This window comes from Pygocentrus nattereri, chromosome 13 (genome assembly GCF_015220715.1).
Source record: "Pygocentrus nattereri isolate fPygNat1 chromosome 13, fPygNat1.pri, whole genome shotgun sequence".
In the NCBI taxonomy this organism is placed as follows: domain Eukaryota; kingdom Metazoa; phylum Chordata; class Actinopteri; order Characiformes; family Serrasalmidae; genus Pygocentrus; species Pygocentrus nattereri.
The window spans coordinates 5,571,834-5,598,199 of record NC_051223.1 but is presented as its reverse complement, the minus strand read 5'-3'; the positions used below and the strand labels follow the sequence as shown (position 1 = coordinate 5,598,199).

At 40.1% G+C, this 26,366-nt stretch overlaps 1 protein-coding gene across 1 annotated transcript in view; it reads left to right on the top strand.

Annotated features, from left to right (window-relative positions):
- The first annotated feature begins 1,301 nt into the window (after window positions 1–1,301).
- scn4aa (sodium channel, voltage-gated, type IV, alpha, a) overlaps window positions 1,302–26,366 on the top strand; it is a 52,418-nt gene continuing 27,353 nt past the window's right edge. The window contains exons 1-6 of the mRNA XM_017710591.2: window positions 1,302–1,350; window positions 19,743–20,043; window positions 23,022–23,140; window positions 23,368–23,457; window positions 23,916–24,044; window positions 25,092–25,183. Coding sequence (XP_017566080.1) covers window positions 19,792–20,043; window positions 23,022–23,140; window positions 23,368–23,457; window positions 23,916–24,044; window positions 25,092–25,183 — 682 coding nt within the window. The 5' untranslated portion in view covers window positions 1,302–1,350; window positions 19,743–19,791. The remainder of the gene's footprint in view (window positions 1,351–19,742; window positions 20,044–23,021; window positions 23,141–23,367; window positions 23,458–23,915; window positions 24,045–25,091; window positions 25,184–26,366) is intronic.

Here is a 26,366-nt window from a genome sequence, read left to right as displayed (position 1 = left end):
CCGTTCTGATGCTCGGTCTGCACTTCAGCAAGTTGTCTTGACCACCTCTACACGCCTAAATGCATGAGTTGCAGCTGTGAGATTGGCTGATTAGCTATTTGTGTTAACAAGCAACTGAAACAGGTGTACCTAATAAAGTGGCTGGTGAGTGTATGTGTGTACATATATACGCAACACATTCTACGTCAGTCTGAAGAACCATTACACCAGAACTTCATGCAAATATATCTTTGAGTGTTCATGATTCTACAGTTCTCTTTACTGAACAGCCTTTGAAGAACCAAATCGAATCTTTTTCAAAATGTCGAGTCAGTGGTTGAAATAGAAACAGTGGTGGTAATAAAAACCAGCAGTCCTGAAATCTACAATGCAAATACAGGCATTTTATTTACTATCCCACCAGTGAAGCTGTGCCTGTCTTCATAATGTTATGTTGATGATGGTGAATCAATAACCAGTTTGAAAATTGAGGTTTTCTCTGGGCAGCATTTTTCCGTAAAATCTCTCCTCCATGAATTGATTCAAACAAATCGATTAAAGTTTTTATCAGAAAACTACTGTAAAACAAGACATTAGTCTCAGACATTATTTTAAGCAGTGGATTCATGACCTTTTTCATGTTATAACTTTCTGGACGGGAGCTTTTAGAGGTGGACGTCTGGTTCTTATCACCAACGCTGTGAACTATACTGACTCTAGAATCAGTTTCTCTAGAATGGAGCGTTTCACACCAAACCAGTCTGAATGATTTTGTTGACATCTGAACCGTTTGATTATGTATTCATTTTGAAAAACTGGTGGAGGTCCCCTTTAAGAGGGTGCCTGTAGAAGTGCAAGAACCACCAGTGCAAGTTCACACAACATAGGGTTTAGGGGAAAATACAGCTCCCACCAGACCTTTAAATTACTGAGGTCAAGAATGAAAGATGTCAGTGAATATGACAATAACAGGAGGGCTGGATGTACTAAAAATAAAATTTAAAATCTCTCTGCATTACAGGTGCATCCTTTCGGCAGTAGACTGTGTTTATGATCAATAAACCACGCTGTGTCATTCTTTTAGTATGTTAAGCCACATTAAATGTTTCAAAATGCCCCCTAAAAGAGATCTTTTGCTGGAGGAGGGGAAAAAAACTACCCTGCCACCGGCGAGCTACTGAAGTGATGATCCTACCTGCAGCTAATCTCAGATTTCATACAAGACGCTCAGTGTGAGAGAGCAACAGCTGTCCGGGAGATCGCCGTGGCCTCGGAGAGACGAGACTCCGAGACTTCAGCTGGAGGGCTTTACAGAAGGCCGACAGGACTAGACCTACACGGTTCTGTGGAAATATTAATCCATTGTGCAAGGTAAGAAAAAAAAAGCTCTACTCTTGTCCTTTCCTTTTTGCTGATGCACCCAGTTTGAAATAAGATGGAAGGGATAGATTTTCAGCTTGATGTGCTTTTAATCATTTTCATGTATATTTTTAAGTTGTTTCTGATTTGCACTATGCATGCGAACGACTTGAAACCTTTTGAGTAGCTTGAAGGTGAAGTTGCTGGTGTTTTGCCTTATTCTCTATCCTAGTGTAGTTCTATTTATTAGCTCATGAGTTGCTTTCAGTTACAAGCCCTGCGATTTATCAGATGATATTGCTACCAGTACCAGCTTTACTCCTTCATTCGGTCTGAACCTGTTTTATTATGGACAACACTGGGGTTGATTTTAATGTTTCACAGGTTTCTCTGTTCACTAAATTGTTTAGGATTATGAAAGTGTACATGGCAACCAATAAGAATTGCATTTACAATGAATTACAGTATAATCCCTGTGTAGCTCATATGCAAACATGTACCCCCAAATTGGAATGGTGAAAGGCTGTTCCACTGACTTCACTCTGCTAGGTTGGGAAAGTACCACGGCTCCTTTTCATAAGCATCTTAGACAAATGCCACACTTAATTATTACCCCCGACTCTCCTCAAACACAGCAGACAGACTGTCTCAGAGCGTGTCCATTGTTGCAGTCGGGCCATTTCTCTGTCCTAGCTGCACTCCTGCTCTTTTTCCCATCGTCTAGGGGGGTTCGGGTTAAATATAGTTTGTGTCTTCATTTCAAGGCTTGTATGATGATGCTGGAAGTGCTCGGTTGCACCACATCGTTCCTCCGCTGTTAATCCACGTTGCCTGGATCCACGGTGTAGGATGATGGTCCTGGGGCGCCCGTGCAAAGATCGGGCTGCGCTTAACCCTCACCTCCCTCTTACTCAGACTCAGAGCCTCCTGTGTGGCAGGAAGAGCTTCTCGTCTGTAATCTGACCAATTTGTATTGCATACAGAGTGCTTATATGCACTGTAAATGATTGCATTTGGTTGTATGTGTGTGTGTGTATATATATATATATATATATATATATATATATATATATATATATATATAATCGCTGCTGTCAGAAGAAAACCTCGTATCTCAATCTTTTGTCATTTTTCAGTTTTAGACAGAATTTCAAATGACCTGTTGTTCTTTACATTGTGCATAAATTTCATGATGACTGGACCAAAAGAAACGGCCCAAAATGACTTGGAAAGAGGTCTGGTTCCATTGACTTCCATTAAAACCACAGTAGGTTTTTTCCTTCTCCTGTAAAGTTACCATTTTGGAGATATGAGGATTTCTCCCAACAACAGTGATATAAATATATATATATAGTACAGTGGATACAGAGAAAGCATTCTTTTTAAAGCAACCCTATTTTGTCTGTTCGGGTTGTTTGGTGGCATTTTAAAATAGCCCTGATATTTATGATAATTGTGCTAGGCCTGTGGTCAGACGTAGGGATTTGCTGGCCTTTTCTGCAGCTCTTCATCAAAGATAATTTGTGTCATAGTAGTGGCTTCATTAGATGTTCAAGTCTGGCAAGAGGTTGGCATCGATCCAGCCCATTAAACACATGTATAGCATCATGCAATAGCATGTTTGCATGCATGGCGACGGGCTTTGCAGTGTGCGCCCTCTTCTCTGGGTATGAGTGTGTGTTAGAGTGTTGAGCATCACATGTTCTTGGACGCAGAAGCTGTTGGTTTTGAATTTCTTTCACTGGGGACACCATGTGATCACTCCATGTGCCTCTATTTCTCTATGTCTGCCTAATGTGGGCAAAAGGTGAGATAAAACACAGAAATCGCCCAGCGACCGTGTAGCCAAAATCCTAATATCGAGATTGCCTGAAGGCTTTCCTTGTCCAAGCTGTAGTAACAGACCTATTTGACTGCTATGCTGTGGAGGTATGTAGTGCTCTGATTACGTTTCCATTTGATTATGCTCACATTACCTCCAGTATCATATTAAACATCAAGGCAACTTTGAGGACCTAATAAGCACGTATAATACACATGCACTGGGGCCTTGGCAACATGTGGAACCTAGATCGCTGTCCATAGTGGTTTTGAGGTTTTTACAGTATGGAAAACAGAAGCTTGCCTGTTGCTACATGATAGAAAGATCATCAAAAGAAAACTATCACTAATATTTACGATGATATTAACAAAGTCATTTAGCCCTCGCCATTTGCTTTACTAGCACAGCTCCTGAAGCTCTGTCTGACAACTAGTGATACATGATCTTATGTTAGGATGGGTGAAGTTTCCAACTTGTCAGTTATCCTGGATAGAAGTTCAGAAAGGAATTGTTATTCCAGTGTTGAGATCTAACACAAGTTGTATTTCACTGACAAGCCATGAATGTTGTAATTAGCTTTTACCATAACAAAATAATGATCCATTGATTGACATTTTGATCTTTCTAAATATTGTACAATATAACCACAGAAACCGGGATACTGTATTAAGCCAAGTATAAATAAGAAGGAGTGGTAAACACTGTGAGTAGTTTTGTAGTCATACATAATAGGCCCAGACCAATTTAAAAAGTTTGTTCTGTTTAAAAAGGTTAATTGCAATACTTTTCAGATTAAAATTCAGATAACTCACGATACCAGCTGATATCATTTTTTTCTGGAGATATAAAATTTACTCTAGTCTTATTTCTAATTATTTCAAAGGACTAACAAAAATTCAGATAACTGATGATACCAGCTGATATATATATATATATATATATATATATATATATATATATATATATATATATATATATGATATATGATCAGCTGGTATCATCAAGTGTATACATGTGTGTGTATATATATATATATATATATATTATATATATATATATATTATATACATATGTAAACACTTCTACACTGTAGGCTGGGGTTCAATCCCCGCCTGGGTAAACACCCTACACTATACCCACCTGTGTAAAATGATTGGTAAATGTAATATAAATATATCTCTTTTTTTCTGGAGATTTTTAATTTTACATTTAAACTTTACACTAGTCTTGGTTATGGAGGTTGAAGGACTAAAAAAAGTTCAGTTAATGGATGATACTGGCCAATATATATATATATATATATATATATATATATATATATATATATATATATATATATATTTTTTTTTTTTTTTCCTAGAGATTTTTACATTTTTAATTTACACTAGTTTTAGTTCTACTGATTTTCAAGTCCTAATAAAAATTCATTTAATTGATGGTTCTAACCAATATTTTATTTCAGGAGATTTAAAATTTCAAATTTTACATTTCCAGTAGTCTTAGTTGAAGACTTATAATAAAAACCAATAATACTTGCCTTTTTTCTTTGTAGATTTTAATTTTTTTTATTTACACTGGTTTTAGTTAGTACAGTGCTTTAGATATGATTGTCTGCACTCTGTTGTCACACTTGTACTAAAATAAATACTAGGATCTGGCCCAACATTTATTTCTGTGGGAATACAAATGCAGTAAAATTATTAAAATACACCTAAATGTTCTGCTCTTCTGGAGCTCAATAAATACATTATCCAATATCAGTTTCAAATATCTGCCAAACTGTTTACTGCTGATAAGTCTAACCAACAATCTGCTGATACCCATATGATTCCTTCATCATTGTGCATTCCCAGATATAAATAAACTGATAGTAACTCCAGTTATGCTCAAAAGTAGCCAACATTCTGTAACAACATTCTGATGAACAGGTTATCATCAGAATTTCCGCCAACACTGATAAACCCACAGGTTGTTGCTCCTATCAACTGATATAATAATCAGACTGTAATGCATTATGACTCTCACTGATAGAAAACAGATCTGATATTCAGTCTAATGCAGAAATTTGAACACCCTTGTTCAGAGTACTCATGATTTTGAGATAAAAGTAAGTTAACACATCCTCTACTTAAATATGGCCATTTCCACAGATTTTAGGGCACAGTTTCTATTTATTTTCTATTTATTTCTATTACTTAACATGAGCTGTACATATTGTAAAAAGTTGAAAACGTAAAATATAAAATCTGGCTTAACTTTTGTGCAGCCTATATTTCATGTTTTGGTGTTTTCCAATACATTAAATTCAGCAAATAAACAGTGTGTTAAAATGTGCGTTCTCTGTAGAGGATTATTATTATTAGTGGTTGGATAGTGTAGTGGTTAACACCTCTGCCGTCTACACTGTAGACTAGGGTTCAATCCCCCACCTGGGTAAGCACCCTACACTACACCAATAAGAGTCCTTGGGCAAGATTCCTAACACTACCTTCGCCTACTCATGTAAAAATGATCAAATTGTAAGTCGCTCTGGATAAGAGTGTCAGCCAAATGCCATAAATATATTATCTTATTTTTACTCAGAAAATCAACAAAACGTAATTTGAGTGGGCTGTTTTTCCAGCACTCTCATATGATGTTGTATTCCGGGACGAGTTGCATTAATATTTGTGTCGTCGTACTGTGTATTGCTGTCCTTGATATCTCCATAAGTTGGGCTGTGGCTTTGGCAGCTCCCTACAGCAGCGGTGTCCAAACTGTTTTTCTAAGAGGGCCAAATTAAACCATGTCAAACGGTCTGAGGGCTGAAATTTTTTTTTTTTGCAAATGATTCAGATATTTCACAGATATACAAAATATGAAAAATACCACCATGTAGAGCAGGTAATCAAACCAAGTGTCTTGCTGATGATCCATTCTGAGAATCTTTGGCGAAGGAAAATCTGCTGCCGAAGGAGCTATAGAGTGTTCACTTTCACGCTGGTCAGTGAATCAGAGCTTTCTGTGAGCTGTCATGTTTCCCATTACTTTGTGAAAGATTCGCAAGGCTTATTTTATTGTTGGACTGCTCATTCAGAGTCATTTTGGAATGCAGAAAAAAGGACTAGCAGTGCTACACTTAAAAATACTATTAAAAACTGTGAACATAATAATTTTTATTAAATATAAGTTATACTGTGTTTCATTAAATTCAGAAAAGCAGGGCTGATTTTGCTCTCTTTATAAAGAAACATGCAGTTGGTCAGTGCTCTACAAGTTCTGGTGATATCCACAATATGTCCAGAAAAGTTTATTATATTGACGTAATCTATGTATATATATATATATATATATATATATATGTGTGTGTGTGTGTGTGTGTGTATGTATATATATACACACACACACACACACACACACACATGATTGTGTGTATATATATATATATATATATATATATATATATATATATATATATATATATATTATACAGTTTTGTTCGGACTTAAAGGGTTAGTATTTACTGAACTACTGAATTTGCTCTGAGAAGAAGTCGGAGCTGTGAGACCCCAATCACAATATAATGTCCATGCTTTGTTTGGTGTCTGTCGATCTTGAATTCATTACAGTCTGTTCACATAAGAGGCACAGGCATTTGTTGTGTGTCTTGATGAAAAAGTGACCTGTTTACTCTTTTAAATCACCACTTTGTGCTTTATGGCTGTAGTCTCAAATAAATGTGGCTCAGTAAATGAAGTTGCAGGTCCAGTCAGTGGGGAAAAAGTGCTCCTAAACTTTAAACTTTAACTTCGTTACCTCGGTGCAGCACGTTACACTGTAATTTTACGCCACTCCTGCCACCACAAGGAGAAAGGAAGAACTGCAGAGTATTAGCTGGAGGGCTGCTTCTAACACACTCTAAAACAGGAGCCAGAGATTGTACCTGACACCCTCAGGCCACAGCAATGTAAGTCATTACTTCCGGCGATACCGTGAGTGGTAGCCTTTCCAGTAGCTCCGTGTTTGGTAAATTTCCTTCGGGATCAATAAAGAATCTATCTATCTATCTATCTATCTATCTATCTATCTATCTATCTATCTATCTATCTATCTATCTATCTATCTATCTATCTATCTATCTATCTATCTATCTATCTATCTATCGTGTGCGCTGCATTTAATTCAGTTTCAGAGTAACCCGCGTCAGTGCTTTGAATTGCTTAAATAGACGGGTAGATGATGAACCAGTACTGAGGCCATGCGTAGCATTCGATGCTGTCAGAGTATTTTGTAGTCATTAGTGTGTGGGTTTTCCTAAAGCCAGCCTTGTTGTACTTGATCATTTTGAGAATTTGACTGCTGTTGACTGTTCTGAGTAATTCTGTCTTACCTATTTGTAATGGTCACAGGTTTAAGGCTGTTTTTCAATCTTTAATACCCCTTGAAACCTCAGGCTTATTATATACTAAGGTTTATTATTTAGTAACAACAAGGACTTGAAACTGCAAACTTTTTCTTTTACGCAAACTTTTTTTAGCGTTATACATGTATGTAATAGAACTTTAAGCCCACCGGTGGGCCCTAGGCCATTTAAGGGATTGATTCAAAATGTCGATCGCAGTCTGATATTGAATTTTACTAATGCCTACTAACACCCATTATCAACCAGTTGGGAAGTAGGATAAATAATGACCTTTCTCTGAATTTGTGTATGATTGTCTATGTGTGTCATCATACGTTTCATTTCAGGGACCCCCACGCCCCCCACAGGATTTTGATTATTAGGGAGATAAATTAGGGGGTCCCCCCAGGACTGCGTTTCGCACCTTGCCTTCGTCGAGGTTCCAAGTAAACTGAGCCGATACCAAAAGGTGATAACTGCAGACTACTGATTGGTCAGAGAGGATTGTGACTGTTACCCTACACACACTAGTTACCAGGTTAGCGTACCCTCTTGGTTTGCCTTTGAGCAACCAGAATTGACTCTTCGTCTGAACTCTGATGTGACATTTCCCAAACTCTCGGTCTTTTGTCTTGCTGCCTCTTCTGACCGATATTCATCTCCTGTACATCACAGCACTTTCAGGTAGTATCGTCCTGACGATGAAGTGGCTGATACCTAAAGCGAGTCGAGTCAAGCTGAGCTGATACCTAAAGCGAGTCGAGTCAAGCTGAGCTGTACCATGTGGTGGGAAAGTAATGATATATCACCCAACATTAAAGGATCTTGGAATCCCGTCTGTACTCCATCACAATTTTAAATGCAGCTAAAAGTGACTGCGTTAAGTTCAAAAGTGTGGAAACTGACCTTGCCCTAAAACCCCTAAACTGAGCAACACAGGGTCTGGGTAGCTGCATCAAAGCTCACATTTGAGTCTCTGTTACCCCATCAGCAGTGGAGTGTTACATGTCAGAGTAGAATGCTGACCTTTATTGACCCGTAGATCAACACATAGGGCGTGTTCGGGAAGACAGATAGTGTCAGCTCTATGTCTCCATTCACCGCCTTCCGCTGTTGCATTGTCAGGGCAGTTGTCTGCTCTTCTGAAACAGGAGCGTCCTAAATAGTACATTTCAATTAGACCTCATTCTAGTGATGGGCGCTGTTGTGCTTGAAAGTGTAGGTCTGGTAGTTTGACAGCAACAACATAATAGTTTCTGTCAACTATTTTTGTGGTACGAACCAATGCAGCTATAAATACTAGCGTGTCATCAGACGGTGGCACTGACTTCATCTTTCCTGTGAATGAGACGGCAGCTTCTCCAGCGTTCTCTTCTTCTCAGAAGTTCTGAGGTTTTCACAAACAGAATTGGTCAATCTATGACAGGCTTATTTTTGGGCAAATATTTGTGATGATGACCTTCTAACCCTTTCCACCATTAGATTAGGAAGGTCCCTTAGAAATCATGCCTGTTCTCATTTGTTGAGACCCTGATTTGATGGATAGACTGACATAATGCAAGCAGGAAATATCTCTGATTAGCCCCAGTAGGTATTAACCCATTTTCAGGGGGTGTATTTTGAGGCGTGCCATGAGAATGGGGCCCCTGACCCGGCAGAGGCTCTTAAAATTCAAGAAGGGGGAGGTGTTCCTGTCCGGTCCTGTCCTATCTTGTGAAGTGAACCTGGATGCCTTCTTAACGGGCCCACCCAGAATGGCATGGTGAAGTCTAATAGTGGTGGGAAAATGGCAGAGAGTATCCTTCATACTTGGCACACGCTTCTGAAACGGTGACAGGAGCCGGATTGAGGGGCGGGCGGGCGGGGTTGTGAGTTGGCAGTGTATGTGGAGGATAGAACGGGAGTCGAGCCGGAGCTTTTATTTATTGTTACTTAGTGGTGGAGGCAGGAGGTTCAGATGGTAGGTTGATGGCCTTGCCCAAACCTTTGTGTGAGGCATAGTGGCCTGTTGGGCATGTGTGGTGTATTGGCGAGTGGTGTTGGCATGCTGACCTGTTTATCGGTGCGATGTGAAGCAGAGAGGGAAGGCTGAGGAAGGCTGGAATGAGCGGAGTCATCGCACTTCTGTAACTCAATGCCCAACCATGATGGCCCACAGCAGCTGGGCAGCTACCATATCTGTCTGTAGGTGTGTATGTGTGGCGGGTGTGTGCGGTGGGGTTTGTGTGTATAAGAGAGCGTGTGGCCACACTTCACTCTCCCGGCTCCACTTGCCCTCTGCACCGTGCTGCGGCCCCCCAAAGAAACACTGAATCCTTCAGGGTGTGTGGATGTGTATGTGTGCTTTAGGACCCCAGATCCCAGGTCATGTACATGAATGCTTGCAACTGCCACTGACTGAATGTAACTGACTGTCTCAGCAAAAGCTAGGAATGCACTGATCCGATACATTGGTGTTGATAGTTATGTATGTTATATTAGTAATAATAATAATAATAATAGTAATAATAAAAAATAATAATCTTTATTTATATAGCACTTCTTAGTACTTTGCTTGAAATAGTAGCTGACAAGAAAAAAAAAATAATATCATGATAACTCAAGAAGTTTTCACAATACAAGTACAATATGACACATTATTTGATTTTTTTCAGGAGAAAATGAGCCACATTACATCTATGCACATGAAAGCCTAAAGAAATATGTTTTTAATCTGGATTTAAGCAAACCATCAAGCCTATCAAGCTTTCATTCCTAATATTCTCTGGGGTTATATATATGAATCCGTTAGACACGGACCCTTAGCCAGCCTCGTCTGAGTGAAGTGCTCTGGGTAAATGTGACCAACGCAATATTGAGGCTGCTACTTGAACGCAGTCATAAGAGTGTCACTCCAAATTGTGCCGCCCAACATGAAATAAGATGAAAATGAAAATGAAATGTTCCCCGGAAAAACGCTGTAAATTGTTAAAAAAATGGAAAAAGTGGCATGGCACGTCAGAATAAAAGTCCTGTGCGGCAGCTTCAAATGACAATTTCAGACTTTTACATTTTTGTCCACTTAATGTCGACAAAAAATGGCTGATTTTGAGACAATAAGGCAGTAGTTAAAATGTGTACAGTGACAGGACGTAATGTGTCCAGTGTGCCTCATTTTAAAATTCTTAATTACAAACATTTCTTAAAATAGATATTTGATGTTTTCTATTGAACTTATCAGCTGTAACATCACATTATATGAGGTATACCAATCTTAAATTGAAGAAGAAAAAAATATCAGATCAATACTCGGCTGATGTCCTGAGTTATCCGAGGTATCGGAATTGGTATGGATCAGTGAATCAGAAACAGGAATGCCGTATTGCATTCCTTTTTATTTTATACATGCAGATATTTGAGCTATGCTAAGGTGTGTTTTCGATGTCAAATGATGCTTTTAAATGGACTCTTTGACTCTTTAACATATGAGGATGAGAGTTAGGTTTTGGGCTGTGGATAAGGTTAGGGTCAGGATTAGGGCCAGGGTGAGGGTTAGGTTTTGGGCTGTGGATAAGGTTAGGGTCAGGATTAGGGCCAGGGTGAGGGTTAGGTTTTGGGCTGAGGATAAGGTTAGGGTCAGGATTAGGGCCAGGGTGAGGGTTAGGTTTTGGGCTGTGGATAAGGTTAGGGTCAGGATTAGGGCCAGGGTGAGGGTTAGGTTTTGGGCTGTGGATAAGGTTAGGGTCAGGATTAGGGCCAGGGTGACGGTTAGGTTTTGGGCTGTGGATAAGGTTAGGGTCAGGATTAGGGCCAGGGTGAGGGTTAGGTTTTGGGTAAGGTTGGTAAGGCTAGGTTTTGCATAATGGAAGTAACATATTAACAATACATCTACCTAAATGAAGTAATGCACTGATAATCTGTTCAGCGTTTATTGGTCATCTACAAAGGGCCGCTCCCAATAAAGTGTTACCGTGTTTTCCTTTGCATATGTTGTTCCATCAGACTGTATATGTAGGCTTACCAGATGAGATGCAGCCTTCCAAAGAAATGCATAACAGCATGCTGTCTAGTAGCTTCGTTCAAGGCATTTAAAGTGCAAGATATCTTTCTCCCACAAATAGTCCCTTAACAGCTCGGCCTAGCGCAGGGTTGGAATGGCTGGAAAAGGAAAAGCAAAGGATTTAGATACAGTGTGCAAAAGGAATGATCCTGCTTGAGAACGCTTGGTCAACAAACCTCCTCCTGTAGACCTAATTTCCTCCACAGTTTGGTTCCAAGCTGCATCTAGCTTACTTGCCCCCTTACCTAACGCTGATCCAGCCAACCAAGCAGTTCAGAAGAAGTTAGCTGGAGTAGAAAGTTGTTGGAAATAGGCTCTGCAGGAAGTTATATCTCCAGAACCAGGGATGGTGACCACTGGTTTGAGTAGTTAGCATCAGCTACATTCGTGCTGGTTAACACAAAGCCCTTCAGCGCATTGGTAGCCTGCCACGTAAGCTCAGCTTCTCTAGTTTTGAGGGGCCTAGTAGGTTGCTGGTGGATAGAGAACCCGTAGAGGGGGACATGTGTATGTGAGCTATGTGAGTTGGCCTGGATGGCTGTGTCTGTTAAGCTAATAAGTAATCTGATGTACAGGAGTAATGTCAGAATCTCATTCGTGCTGTGGGAAAGTGTTCTGCTTTAGCGCCTAAGCCTGCCTTTGGCCCACCTTCGCAATTCATCAATGTCTTGACACTTTTATATTGGTCTCAGTGCTCAGGAGTGAAGGGTATTGATTGTCGTGTGTGTCTTAGAAGAAGATCAAGCAAGACGAGCCTAGATTTTTATGACTTTATACGTCCTTACCACCTAATGAGCTACTCAGTAGGGTTAGGGTGTATAATTTGAATGAGGCCCAATGAGTCCATAGACTTGATTTGACTCTTCAAAATAAACAAAGATAACCTATAAAATGAGTCATCAATCTATCAAATATGATATCAAATCTATTAATCTATCAAATATGTCAAATGTTTAGAGTGTAAATATTTCATTGATCCAAAATATTTCATCATACTGAGCTTAAAGAAACGTTCTTCCTTTTGTGAACTGAACATTTCCTTTGCCGTGAGTCTCGTGAGTGCACTTTAAACCAGTGAGGGCACCACATGAATAGCAAGTCAGAACTGCTCCACATTTCCTTGATGTACAGCACTGTGTGAAAGTTTTAGGCATCGGCGCAAGTTTTTAAACAATTGATCTCAGCAGTGAGTTGATCAAAATAATCATTGGAATAAAGTCGTATTCATAATTCAAATAAACATAAAAACAATAAAAAGTAACTAGAATTTCTTCGGTCCATATTTTTCCTTGACACCTTCACAGCCGCCACAGAGACTCGTTAATATCATCAATGACATCATGAGCTCAATTTACTGAGCACTGATTGGTCAAACCAGGAGCTGCTTTTTAACTACATATAATACTGGGCTTCCTCGAGGAGAGGCTTGGAGATGGGTAAACAAACACACTAACATCCACTAAATCACTGTTTATATATATATATTGCTGTTGTCTGAAGAAAACCTTGTATCTCCAAAATGGTAACTTTACAGGAGCAGGAAAAAACACACTTTACTTTTAATGTAGGTCAATGGAATAAGACTTTTTTTCCAGGTCATTTTGGGCTGTTTCTTTTGGTCCATTCATCATGAAATTTACACACAACATGAAGGGCATTTTCAAATGATGTCAAAAACTGAAAAACCACAAAAATGGAGATACGAGGTTTTCTTCTGACAACAGTGATATATATAAAATCATTATGAATTCATATTCTATGAATTTAGTTAATTCAAATATTAACGCTTTTCTCAGCAAATAAACACAAACTACACAAATAAATAGATTTTTGAAAATGTGTCTTGTATGCCTAAGACTTTCGCACAGTGCTGTACATATAACAGACAAACGCCTGAATCGGTTAGATTAATATGAGTAATATAAGTAATTAATATAAGTACAATGAAGAGCAAACATCTGAGACCACTAGTCTCATTATTTTTGCATTATTTCCAAATTTAGAACAGGGTACTGGTGTTTCAGTACAAATTCCATACTCATAAAAAAGCTTGACAATATGAGTGAAAAGTAGAACTAGTCCCATGAATTTTGGAATCTTTCGATTGCACATGTCCTTCTTTTGCTTTAGTGACAGGGCCTTTCACTGGCCTAGCCTGCACTTTATAGCTGTTCATATTCATATTGCTTCAACCTAAAACAGCATAAGTGCTGTGCTCACTGTGGGCCTAGACTGAATGAAATGAAGCAGTACATTTTTTTGAACATCATCCTAATTTAAAAATCATATTTTTGGTCAGGGCTGTTGATATTACAGTGCTAATATTGCTACTGTGTTATACACTTTCTGTTATTGTAAACATATTATTATAATTGTTATTTAAATGTATTATGGCTTTGGTAATAAGTTGTAGGCCTATTCTAATATACTGAGAACACCAAAGTAGCTGTTGCCTGTGCTGGGCCAGTCTGACATTTGGATGTCTAGGTTATGTTTTGTGTAACAGAGCTGAGTAATCTTTCTCCTTTCATCATGTTGCAGGCCAGGGGTCTCCAACTGCCCCCTATCAAATAAATGAAATGCATTTCAGCAAATCAGCTGTTATGTACAAATTCCTATTTTCTTTCCAAAAATGTTGGCCTGTGGGGATATTTGAGTTGACCTGCCAGAAAGCTACCCTATGCCCACCTCCTACCATAACAAAAATATTTAAATTTATATTTTAAATATATTTAACGGTGGGGGCGGCACGGTGGCGTGGTGGGCAGCGCTGTCGCCTCACAGCAAAGAGGGCCTGGGTTCGATTCCCCGACCGGGTGACCGGGGTCTTCTCTGTGTGGAGTTTGCATGTTCTCCCCGTGTCTGCATGGGTTTCCTTCAGGTTCTCCGGTTTCCTCCCACAGTCCAAAGACATGCAGTCAGGCCGACTGGACATGCTAAATTACCCCTAGGTGTGAGTGACTGTCTGTGTCTGTCTGTCTGCCCTGCGATGGACTGGCGACCTGTCCAGGGTGTATCCTGCCTTCCGCCCGATGACTGCTGGGATAGGCTCCAGCATCCCCCCGCGACCCTGACGGAGAAGCGGATTAGAAAATGGATGGATGGATGGATGGATGGATGGATGGATGGATGGATGGATGGATGGATGGATGGATGGATATTTAACGGTGCAGTGTGTATGACTTAGTGGCATCTAGTGGTGAGGTTGCAGATTGCAACCAACTGAATGCTCCTCCCTCACCACTTCCTTTCCAACTGTGTAATAAAACCTATGGTGGCTGTCAGGTTTTCTGCCACCGCCTTTCGATTTCATTTTGTTTCTTCATGTTTTCACTTCTTAGACAGAGGGGATGCACCCTCCTTTGCGATTTCTTGATAGCAAATCTCATCCTCTGTTGGTGACAATTTGGCTTCTCAAACTTCTCACAACACAACCGGTGCTACAGCGCCACCAAATTTGAGCTACTACAGCGTAAAAGCGCGAAAGGCGCTCTCCAGAGCCAGGGTTTGCTTTGTCTGTTCTGGGCTGCTGTAGAAATATGGTGGTGCGACATGGAGGCCTGTGTTGGAAGACGAACCGCTCCATATGTCAACACGAAGGGCTCATTCTCAGCTAGAAAACACAAGGATTCGTAGTTACAGGTGATCGAACCTTAATGAAAACATGGTTTTCCTTCTACATCTTACACACTGCACCTTTAAGCATTTCAGTAACAAAATATGATGGAATCTTATAAAATAAATTCTCAGTTCAAAATGTATCTTTTTTAGTCACCACCCTCCACAGACATTGCACAAAAAAGTTTGGGCACTGAGGTGACGCCATTTTTAGGCTGAAATAGACGTCACGTACTTATTATAATTATTGCCTGATAAGAACTTATAATCAGACCCACTGATTACGCCTCTGAATCTTTTCCGCAGGGATTGCAGTTAGCTTTTTGCTAATGGTCGGCTAAAAATAAGACTACACGCTATGCTACGGTGTGGTTGTGTTCTGACTGTATTGATACATGTTGTGGTTGCGATATGCCTTGTAACGTATAACAAGGGATGCATGATAAAATCAGAATCTTATTGATATCACCAGATAACTGCTTTAAAAAATATTGGACGGATATTTAGATTTGACCAATTTTGGGGACATATTTACTGTACACCGGACGAGCAGAGTGGACAAAGCTGGACTAGTGCACTAAGGTGTCTATATTTTCCTTTCATTTGAATCCATTTGTAGCATCAACATCAGCAGATGAGTACACGAAAAGAATTGGATATCAGCACCCAAACATTCTCACCTCCATACATCCCTACACTGAAAAATAAAGATATGAAACTGTCACTGGGGCAGTACCCCTCTGGTCACTGGGGTGGGATTACATTAGTCAGGGAACATAATTGTCCCATAATCCGTTGAAATGATATTTTCTAAGTTGAACTGATTCCACACCCCCCTCACCTCGCCTCCAGACTTTGATTTTATTGTCCTGTTTTTAAAAATTAGGTTAGGAAAAGGTACAAATACGAACTTTGCCTCTGGGACAAACTTACTTAAGGGTCACTGCTGGACCTTAAAACTGTTGTTGTACCTTTGAGGGAAGATTTATGTAGTTTGTACCTTGATGAACAGAAATTGCACCCGCCCAGAAGCTTTATTTCTAACAGTGTAGCTGTGACGTTGTTAAAGTTTGGCCTGTATTATCTGGACCAGAATTAGTCACATATGCTAGATCTAAAATGTTATTAGGTGAGTGAGTAATTTGAGGCTTATTTGCATATTGCACCATCGGTATTGCAGTAATGCTCAACAGTGTATCATACCAACCCAAAAAAGACTTGTAATGAATGTAATGTAGCTTAAAATGATTTCTTAATCATGTTAAACTATATTACTATATTACGATTTTACAGGCAATTCTAATTATATAAAATGATTGTAATTAAGTTTATTATTATTATTATTATTATTATTATTATTATTATTATTATTATTATCATTATTATTGTTCTCTTCACTTATATTTTATATAGTTTAGTAACTTTCTGGAGATAATATATAATTTTTTTTATAGTGCAGCACTATTAAAAATACACAAAGCCCAGTAGGTTTTTGTGAAACGTATTAAGCTACTAATACAAGTATAACTAGATAGGATACGTGTGGATCTGAACACAGCAGTGCATCTCTTGAGAGAGGTTTTATGTTAGAGTCACCAAGAGTTTTAGACTGACTGCAGACAGAAAGGGAACATACTATTTACTGTAATTTGATGAATTTTGAACTTTTCTTTTAAAATAGTCTAAAGCACTGAGTTAATGACACACACTGCAGTGGATTGTCCAGTACTGGATACCATGAATAAAAAGAACACTGTTATTTTATGGGTATTATATTCTACCCATGCTGTGTGAAAGTCTACCCTGGCCTGGATGTTTTACAAAAGATCCCTTTTTACCCCTCCAGTCCACACTTGGTGACTTTAGGCTCATGTGTGGCTGCTCCAGAATCTCCTAGTGTTGAAATTTCACAAAACTCGTTCTCAAAATCATCATTTTGTTTCAGCCCACGCTGGCATGTCTCACATTCATCAAAACACAAGCTGCAGGCGAAGCCACAAAAGTCCATAGGAATTCAGTCAAACCGCAACTCCCACTTTCTAAGGCATTCCAAACTATATTTAAAGTATTCCTTCACTAAAGTGTGGCGATCGTCCTGGTGTAGTAGTCGGCTCCTGTGCTATACTAATGGCACGTGGAGCGCTGTTCTCGGATACGGCGGTAAAAATTTATAATCGATTATAATTTATAATCAGATCTACTCTTCGTGTGGTCAGGTTCTAAACCTGCTGCGAACCAGTTTCATTGTAAAAGATGATGTTGATGTCTGGCTAGAATTCACGATGGCACTTTCCATGAATAGAGTTCATTTTATGCCTCAAAACTTTTTGGAAAAGTTTTTTTTTTCTTAGGTGCTTTTTGACAAAATATTAAATTAAATTTGGGGCAGTCGTGGGCTGGAGGTTAGAGATCCAGCCTCATAACCGGAAGGTTGCCGGTTCTATCCCCAGAGCCGACAGCACATGACTGAGGTGTCCTTGAGCAAGACGCCTAACCCCCAACTGCTCCCCGGGCGCTGCGGATTGGGCTGCCCACTGCTCCGGGCAAGTGTGCTCACTGCCCCCTAGTGTGTGTGTGCTCACTAGTGTGTATGTGGTGTTTCACTTCATGGATGGGTTAAATGCGGAGTTGAAATTTCCCCCATTGTGGGACTAATAAGGGTCACTTAATCTTAATCTTAATCAAAGTAAGCGACTCAAATGTTATTGTCCCACCTCAGGCTGTCAAATCAGAGACTATGAGCGGTGTTCACCATAAATGTCTAAATAACAGGGTTGACATGAGTCACAGGGCTAAACACAGAGATCATATTCCCTGTTAAGCTGATATCCATGCAGTAAAAAAACTAAGTATACAGCGTAGAGCAGAAGGAGGGGTTTAAAATATGTTTTAATCAAAGTGGTTTTGTTCAAATGTTTATTTCAAGCCATGTTCATTTAATTTCTTTAAGAAACACGGGTAGCAAATTTGGCCTAAAATAAACTGCATTGTGGTTACCTTGATGGAGTGCAACAGCGACTCATGGAGTGAGAATACTTGCTTGTCTGATGGTCATTAAACAACAAAATGATGTAAATTCCTGGACGTCATAATCAATGGAATCATCATAATGAATGGAATGCTCCTGTTTTGGGAGGTGGTCGGGGTGTTTTGACTGGTTTGGGTAACAGGCTTGCCTAAAATATGGGACAGATTAAATGACTTTTTTGTTGTTGTTAAATGAAATGAATTAATAGGACAAAAGCGTTCTTTTAACATTGAAATGGCTTGTAAATGACCCAAGTAACATTGGGCCACTATCTTCCCAAGTTTTTTTCTTCAGATTCATGACATGTTCTTGACCTACTGAATTGCTCTTACCTAAGAACAAATCCAAAATAAGAAAACGCTGGTGAAGGTCAGAATCCTTGCGGAAGCTGTGTGAGCTTTAAGAAGACATTTCTTCTTTAAGGTTGGTGGAAGAGGCCTGATGTATTTATGGATTTTTTTCAAAGAAGACTTGAATATTTTTCATAGAGAAGGTCAACGCCAGTGCGGTGGGACAGCCCAAGATCATCATATAAAACTGCAACACAGACCTTTTAAGTGGTTTTGTCAGTATTTAAATGCTAATTTCATCAATAATTTTGCATTAAGTTAAAGTACAGATCCCATTTTTTTAAAGAAATAAAAAAAAATGTCACTTTAATGCTTTTAGAAAGGTAATAGGATATGAAGTGAACTTCCTATGAAAAGTCTAAATCAAGCACCTGTAATTTACTCATTTTGTAGCATTTTCTGTATATTAACCCTCACTGTGCTATCTAAAGAACTTAAATTCATTCAAGGCTTGGTTGTTTTTGGGGGCTTATAAAAAGATGACTGAATGCTAAACACAACAGTAAATGGAGAAATAGAGGGACGAATAGCAGTGTGACAAATACTTGAGCATTTGAATATTTCTGGCCAGCCCTAGAGACTCTCAGAAATAGGGGTGCCTTAAAGAGTCTAAATTTGCTCATTAAATTAATTAATACTTTTTTGATCCCACAACCAGGGAAATTCCACCTCTGCATTTAACCCATCCATGAAGTGAAACACCACATACACACTAGTGAACACACACACTAGGGGGCAGTGAGCACACTTGCTTGCGGAGCGGTGGGCAGCCCTATCCACGGCGCCCGGGGAGCAGTTGGGGGTTAGGTGTCTTGCTCAAGGACACCTCAGTCATGGACTGTCGGCACTGGGGATCGAACCGGCAACCTTCCGGTCACAGGGCCAGTTCCCTAACCTCCAGCCCACGACTGCCCCAATCAGAGGGGGTCTTGGGATACATTTGGATGTATAATGTGTCTCCCTTTGTGCTCTACTTAAAGTAAAAATGTTTCTGTGTAACATTTGCTTTGTTCCCCATATGTATTGATTGCTTGGCAGGTCAAGAAACACTTGCTTGTTTCTGAAATATCACTAGACACTGCATGTCTGTTTACTTTCCCCTTAATCTCATGTTGTCATGTTTATGGCCTGCTGGCAAATCAACCTTCGTTCTGCTCTCTCTGCAGCTCAGGATAGAGATTCCCCGGTGAGGTGGTCTCTCTTCGCGATGCGAAGATGGCAAGCCTGGTCCCTCCCACAGGCAGAGAAGCGTTCCGCCGCTTCACCCCGGAGTCACTGGCGGAGATCGAGAGGCTCATCCAGGAGAGGAAAAGCGAGAAGCAAGTAGAGGGAGCAGAGCCAGAGCCAAAGGCACCTAGCGGTGACCTGGAGGCAGGGAAGAATCTGCCTATGATCTATGGAGATGCACCAGAGGACCTGCTCAACACACCCCTAGAGGACATAGACCCCTTCTACAAAACACAGAAAGTCAGTCTTGATGTTCACCGGTCTACTTTTATTTACTTTAATGTGTTTAATGTCATTTTACAGATGTTTATTGTAATTAGCAAAGGAAACACAATCTACAGGTTCAACGCAGAACCAGCCTGCTTCCATCTCAGCCCGTTTAACCCCATCAGAAGAGGAGCCCTTAAAATTCTTATACAATCTCACAGCAGATGGGCTACTTGTCAGAACCTATCCAGTGTTGAATTGGTTAGAGAGGAGCTGATTAATTGTGTAGCAGATGGGCTAGTGGTCAGAAACTAACCAGTGTTGAATTGGCTAGAGGGGAGCTGATTAACTGTGTAGCAGATGGGCTAGTGGTCAGAAACTAACCAGTGTTGAATTGGCTAGAGGGGAGCTGATTAATTGTGTAGCAGATGGGCTAGTGGTCAGAAACTAACCAGTGTTGAATTGGCTAGAGGGGAGCTGATTAACTGTGTAGCAGATGGGCTAGTGGTCAGAAACTAACCAGTGTTGAATTGGTTAGAGGGGAGCTGATTAACTGTGTAGCAGATGGGCTAGTGGTCAGAAACTAACCAGTGTTGAATTGGCTAGAGGGGAGCTGATTAACTGTGTAGCACATGGGCTAGTGGTCAGAAACTAACCAGTGTTGAATTGGCTAGAGGGGAGCTGATTGACGGTGTAGCAGATGGACTAGTGGTCAGAAACTAACCAGTGTTGAATTGGCTAGAGGGGAGCTGATTAACTGTGTAGCAGATGGGCTAGTGGTCAGAAACTAACCAGTGTTGAATTGGTTAGAGGGGAGCTGATTAACTGTGTAGCACATGGGCTAGTGGTCAGAAACTAACCAGTGTTGAATTGGCTAGAGGGGAGCTGATTAACTGTGTAGCAGATGGGCTAGTGGTCAGAAACTAACCAGTGTTGAATTGGCTAGAGGGGAGCTGATTGACGGTGTAGCAGATGGACTAGTGGTCAGAAACTAACCAGTGTTGAATTGGCTAGAGGGGAGCTGATTGACTGTGTAGCAGATGGACTAGTGGTCAGAAACTAACCAGTGTTGAATTGCTTAGAGGGGAGCTGATTGACTGTGTAGCAGATGGGCTAGTGGTCAGAAACTAACCAGTGTTGAATTGCTTAGAGGGGAGCTGATTAACTATGTACAGTGGTTCTTGAAAGTTTGTGAACCTTTTAAAATTTTCTATATTTCTGCATAAACATGACCTAAAACATCATCAGATTTTCTAAAAGTAGATAAAGAGAACCCAGTTAAACAAATGACACAGAAATATTATACTTGGTCATTTGTTCATTGAGGAAAATGATCCAATATTACATGTGGCAAAACTGGCAAAGGTATGTGAACCTGTAGGATTAGCAGTTAATTTGAAGGTGAAATTAGAGTGAGGTGTTTTCAATCAATGGGATGACTATCAGGTGCGAGTGGGCACCCTGTTTTATTTAAAGAACAGGGATCTATAAAGGCTGCACTTCACAACACGTTTCTGGAAGTGTATCATGGCCCGAACAAAGGAGATTACTGAGGACATCAGAAGAAGAGTTATTGACGCTCATCAGGTTGGAAAAGGTTACAAAACCATCTCTAAAGAGTTTGGACTCCACCAATCCACAGTCAGATAGATTGTGTACACATGGAGGAAATTCAAGACCATTGTTTCCCTCCCCAGGAGTGGTCAACCAACAAAGATCACTCCAAGAGCAAGGCGTGTAATAGTCGGTGAGGTCACAAAGGACTCCAGGGCAACTTCTAAGCAACTGAAGGCCTCTCTCACATTGGCTCATGTTAATGTTAATAAGTCCATCAGAAGAACACCGAACAACAATGGTGTGCATGGCAGGGTTGCAAGGAGAAAGCCACTGCTCTCCAAAAAGAACATTGCTGCTCATCAGCAGTTTACTAAAGATCACGTGAACAAGCCAGAAGGCTATTAAAAGAATGTTTTGTGGACAGATGAGACCAAAACAGACCTTTTCATGAAAAGCATTATATTTGGAGAAACACTGCATTCCTGCATAACAACTTTATCCCATCTGTGAAACATGGTGGTGGTAGTATCATTGTTTGGGCCTGTTTTGCTGCATCTGGGCCAGGACGGCTTGCCATCATTGATGGAACAATGAATTCTGAATTATATCAGCAAATTCTGAAGGAAAATATAAGGACATCTGTCCATGAACTGAATCTCATGAGAAGGTGGGTCATGCAGCAAGACAACGATCCTAAGCACACAAGTCGTTCTACCAAAGAAGGTTAAAGAAGAATAAAGTTAATGTTTTGGAATGGCCAAGTCAAAGTCCTGACCTTAATCCCATCGAAATGTTGTGGAAGGACCTGAAGCGAGCAGTTAATGTGAGTTAACCCACCAACATCCCAGAGCTGAAGCTGTTCTGTATGGAGGAATGGGCTAAAATTCCTCCAAGCTGGTGTGCAGGTCTGATCAACAGTTACCGGAAACATTTAGTTGCAGTTATTGCTGCACAGGGGGGTCACACCAGATACTGAAAGCAAAGGTTCACATACTTTTGTCACTCACAAATATGTAATATTGGATCATTTTCCTCAATAAACAAATGGCCAAGTATAATACGTGTGTGTCATTTGTTAAACTGGGTTCCCTTTATCTACTTTTCGGGCTTGTGTGAAAATCTGATGATGTTTTAGGTCTTATTTATGCGGAAATATAGAAAATTCTAAAGGGTTCACAAACTTTCAATCACCACTGTAGCAGATGGGCTAGTGGTCAGAAACTAACCAGTGTTGAAGGGAGTAGAAAGGGGTTGATTATCTCTGTAGCAGATGGGCCAGTGGTCAGAAACTAACCAGTGTTGAAGGGAGTAGAAGGGGACATATTCCGCATGTAAAGACAGCTTGTACACTGAATTACACTGAATTTAATGTGCAACTCACTACAAGTTTCCTATTTTAAATCTTCTTCTGGTCTACTTTTATTTGCTTTAATGTGTTTAATGTCATTTTCCAGACGTTCATTGTAATTAGCAAAGGAAACACAATCTACAGGTTCAACGCAGAACCAGCCTGCTACATTCTCAGCCCATTTAACCCCGTCAGAAGAGGAGCCATTAAAATTCTCATACATTCATATCCTTTTTGCCTTACTCGTTCAGAAACAGTGTCTTTAAATGTTGTTTTCATGTAAAACATTCGCAGAATCCACCTCTCTGTAGATCTGTTGATGCATAGTTTGTGTTAGCCCTGTGTAGCAGATGGGCTAGTGGTCAGAAACTAACCAGTGTTGAATTGGCTTTGGCGTTGAATTTTTTTGTAGAATTACACGTATGCTTTCTTTTACCTTAACTCCTTATTACGTTATTCAGCATGTTCATCATGATTACCATTCTCGCCAACTGTGTGTTCATGACCATGAGCAACCCTCCTACCTGGAGTAAAACTGTGGAGTAAGTGCTGCTTATTCATGCATCTCTACACTATAAGACAAATGACAGGCATAGCCTTCATCATTGTTTCATAGTCTAATATGTGCTTCAGAATCCTGATCCTGGAGATCTGCCACCCTGCAGAGTAATGAAGGCCTTGAGGAGCATCTGCATATTAGAACCAGGCAGATCTCCAGGATCCGGATTGGGCGGCCCTGGTCAGAAAATGTTTAAATAATTTATTCATCCTTAAAACACTAGTTCAAGTAAAAGCTCAATTTCACCCACTCTTCTGCAAACAGCAATTGTGCAAATTAGATTTTCGATAAACGTGGTTACTCTACAGATGTTTTCAGGTCATAAAATGTCTCTGACAACTTACTGTGTTTTTATTTGTTTCCATTTTGTGTTGATTGTCAGACTTCCGTTTCCACTGTTTCCATCTTTCCTTATAATATTATATTTCCATGTGTTTCCAGATATGTTTTTACTGGTATATATACCTTCGAAGCGACAGTCAAAGTGTTGTCGAGAGGTTTCTGTATTGGAAGTTTTACATTCCTTCGTGATCCATGGAATTGGCTGGATTTCATGGTGATCAGCATGGCGTGAGTATTACAGTCACTCTGGGGGGCTTCCCGCAGTTTTCAACCTGAGTCCGTATCAGATTTCTTAATCTAATTAAAGACAGGCAATGTACGTGAGCCCTGTGTTAGCTGTAGTTCATACTGCTGTCACCTCACACATGTGCTTGAAAATGATTTCATTTCTCTCAGGAATGCAGGCCCGGTCTTTTGTGCTGTTTGCGTAAGCGATACTCCTTATGCTTAATAGGTAGTTATACTGTTCAGACACCTTCTCAATGACAGCCAGCTAACACTGCCATTTGGCTGAGGCAGTGGACAGGTCTAAATATAGCACCCATTAAAACGTATCATTTACACCAGCAACGACTCCATTTCAGAGCAGCAGCGTAGCCAGTAAGGAAAATACCAAGACCAAAACAAGACACTTAAATTGTAAATTGTAACTCAGTAATAGGGAGTTTGTTCTCCTTTGCTGTAGTATCAGCCTCTATTCTCCTGGGAAGACTTTACACTAGATGTTGGAACATTGCTGTGAGGATTTTATTGCATTTACCCACAACAGCATTAGTGAGGTCAGGTATTGATGTTGGATGGTCAGTTCTGGATCACTCCAGCTCATCCCAAAAGCATTGGATGGAGCTCCACAGCTTCACTTGGGAGCTTTTAACCCACTAGCCGATACTTATCATTGGGCATGGTGAGCATCTCGTTCTAACGGTCAGTGCTTTTCTGTGGAGATTATGTGTCCAATCAGTCGCCTGTGTATTCAGGTACAATGGGTGCCCCATAAAGTAGATGAATTTGCTAAATGGAAATAGTGTCTGGATACCTTTAGACATAGTGTAGGTACACAAATTTCCTTATTGTGTCCCGCAGCCCAAACATGCATGTGTTCCGAGTATGCGCCAGAATACATTTCCCATCTTAGCAGGGAAAGTGCTGTTTTGTCAGACAGGAATTACCCAGGAATTCCAGGCTATGATGCTTGTTTATGTCCTTCCTTAATATTGTGTTTGAGTTCTCATCTGTGTTTCATTTCAGCAAGTCTTTATGTCTTTCTGCTTCTAGGTACATCACAGAGTTTGTTGATCTTGGCAATGTGTCAGCACTTAGGACCTTCCGTGTACTCAGAGCTCTTAAAACAATCACTGTTATTCCTGGTAGGTTCCAGAGCTACATTTCAGTTGTAATTGTAAAGTAAGTATGGGAGGATGCACTGTAAATTTAAACTAGTTGACCTAAAAAAATGACTGAATTAAAAATGGACTAATTTACTACATGTTTCAAAGAAGTTGAGACAATATCTCACAATATCTCACAAATAATTAGGTTTATTGGCAACAGGTGAGTATCATGATTGGATACAAAAAGTCTTTCAGAGTCGTTTGGAAGTAAAGATGGGGAACGGCTCACCACTGTGAAAAATTGCATGGACAAATGATTTAACAATTCAAGCGTAACGTAAAATAGCAACGATCTTGGGGATTTCACCATCCATGCTACATAACAATTACAAAATGCAGGCACTCCAGAGAATTCTCTGTATGCAAGGCTGAAAACTATTGAAGTATTGGCTGGCCATTATCTTCAGGCCCTCAGACAGCACTGTGTTGAAAAACAGACCCGAATCTGTAGTAGAAATCACTGCATAAGCTCAGGAACACTTCCTAAAATCATTATCTGTGAATACTGTTCATCACTGTGTCCACAGTTGCAAGTTACATCTCTGTGATACAAGAAAGAAGCCATTTATAAACAGGATCCGGAAACACTGCCGCCTTCTCTGGGCCCAAGCTCATTTAAGATGTACTGAGGTGAAGTGGAAAAATGTCCAGTAGTCTGGCACATAAAAATTTGAATTAATTTTTGGAAATCAGAGTTCAAAAGCCAGTGTCCGTGATGGTATAAGGGTGCATTAGTGCATGTGCCATGGGTGGCTTGCACATGTGTAAAGGCATCCTTAAAGCTGAATGTTATATACAGGTTTTGGGAACATATGCTGCCATCCAAACAATATCTTTTTCAGGGAAGACCTTGCATTTTTCAGCAAGACAATGCCAAAACACATTCTGCATGTATTACAACTGCATGGCTCCATTGTAAGAGTCCAGGTGTTAAACTGGCTTACCTGCAGTCCCGACCTGTAAGACAAAGGACATCCCAAAATGTTGAGCCGCTGAAATCAAGCAAGAATGTAAAAACATTCCACTCTTAAACCTATAGCAACTGGGCTTCTCAGTTCCCAAACCCTTGCAGAGTTGTTAAAGGAAGATGTGATGCAACACAGTGGTAAACATGCCCCTGTCCCAACTTTTCTGAAACATGTAGCTGGCATCAAATTCA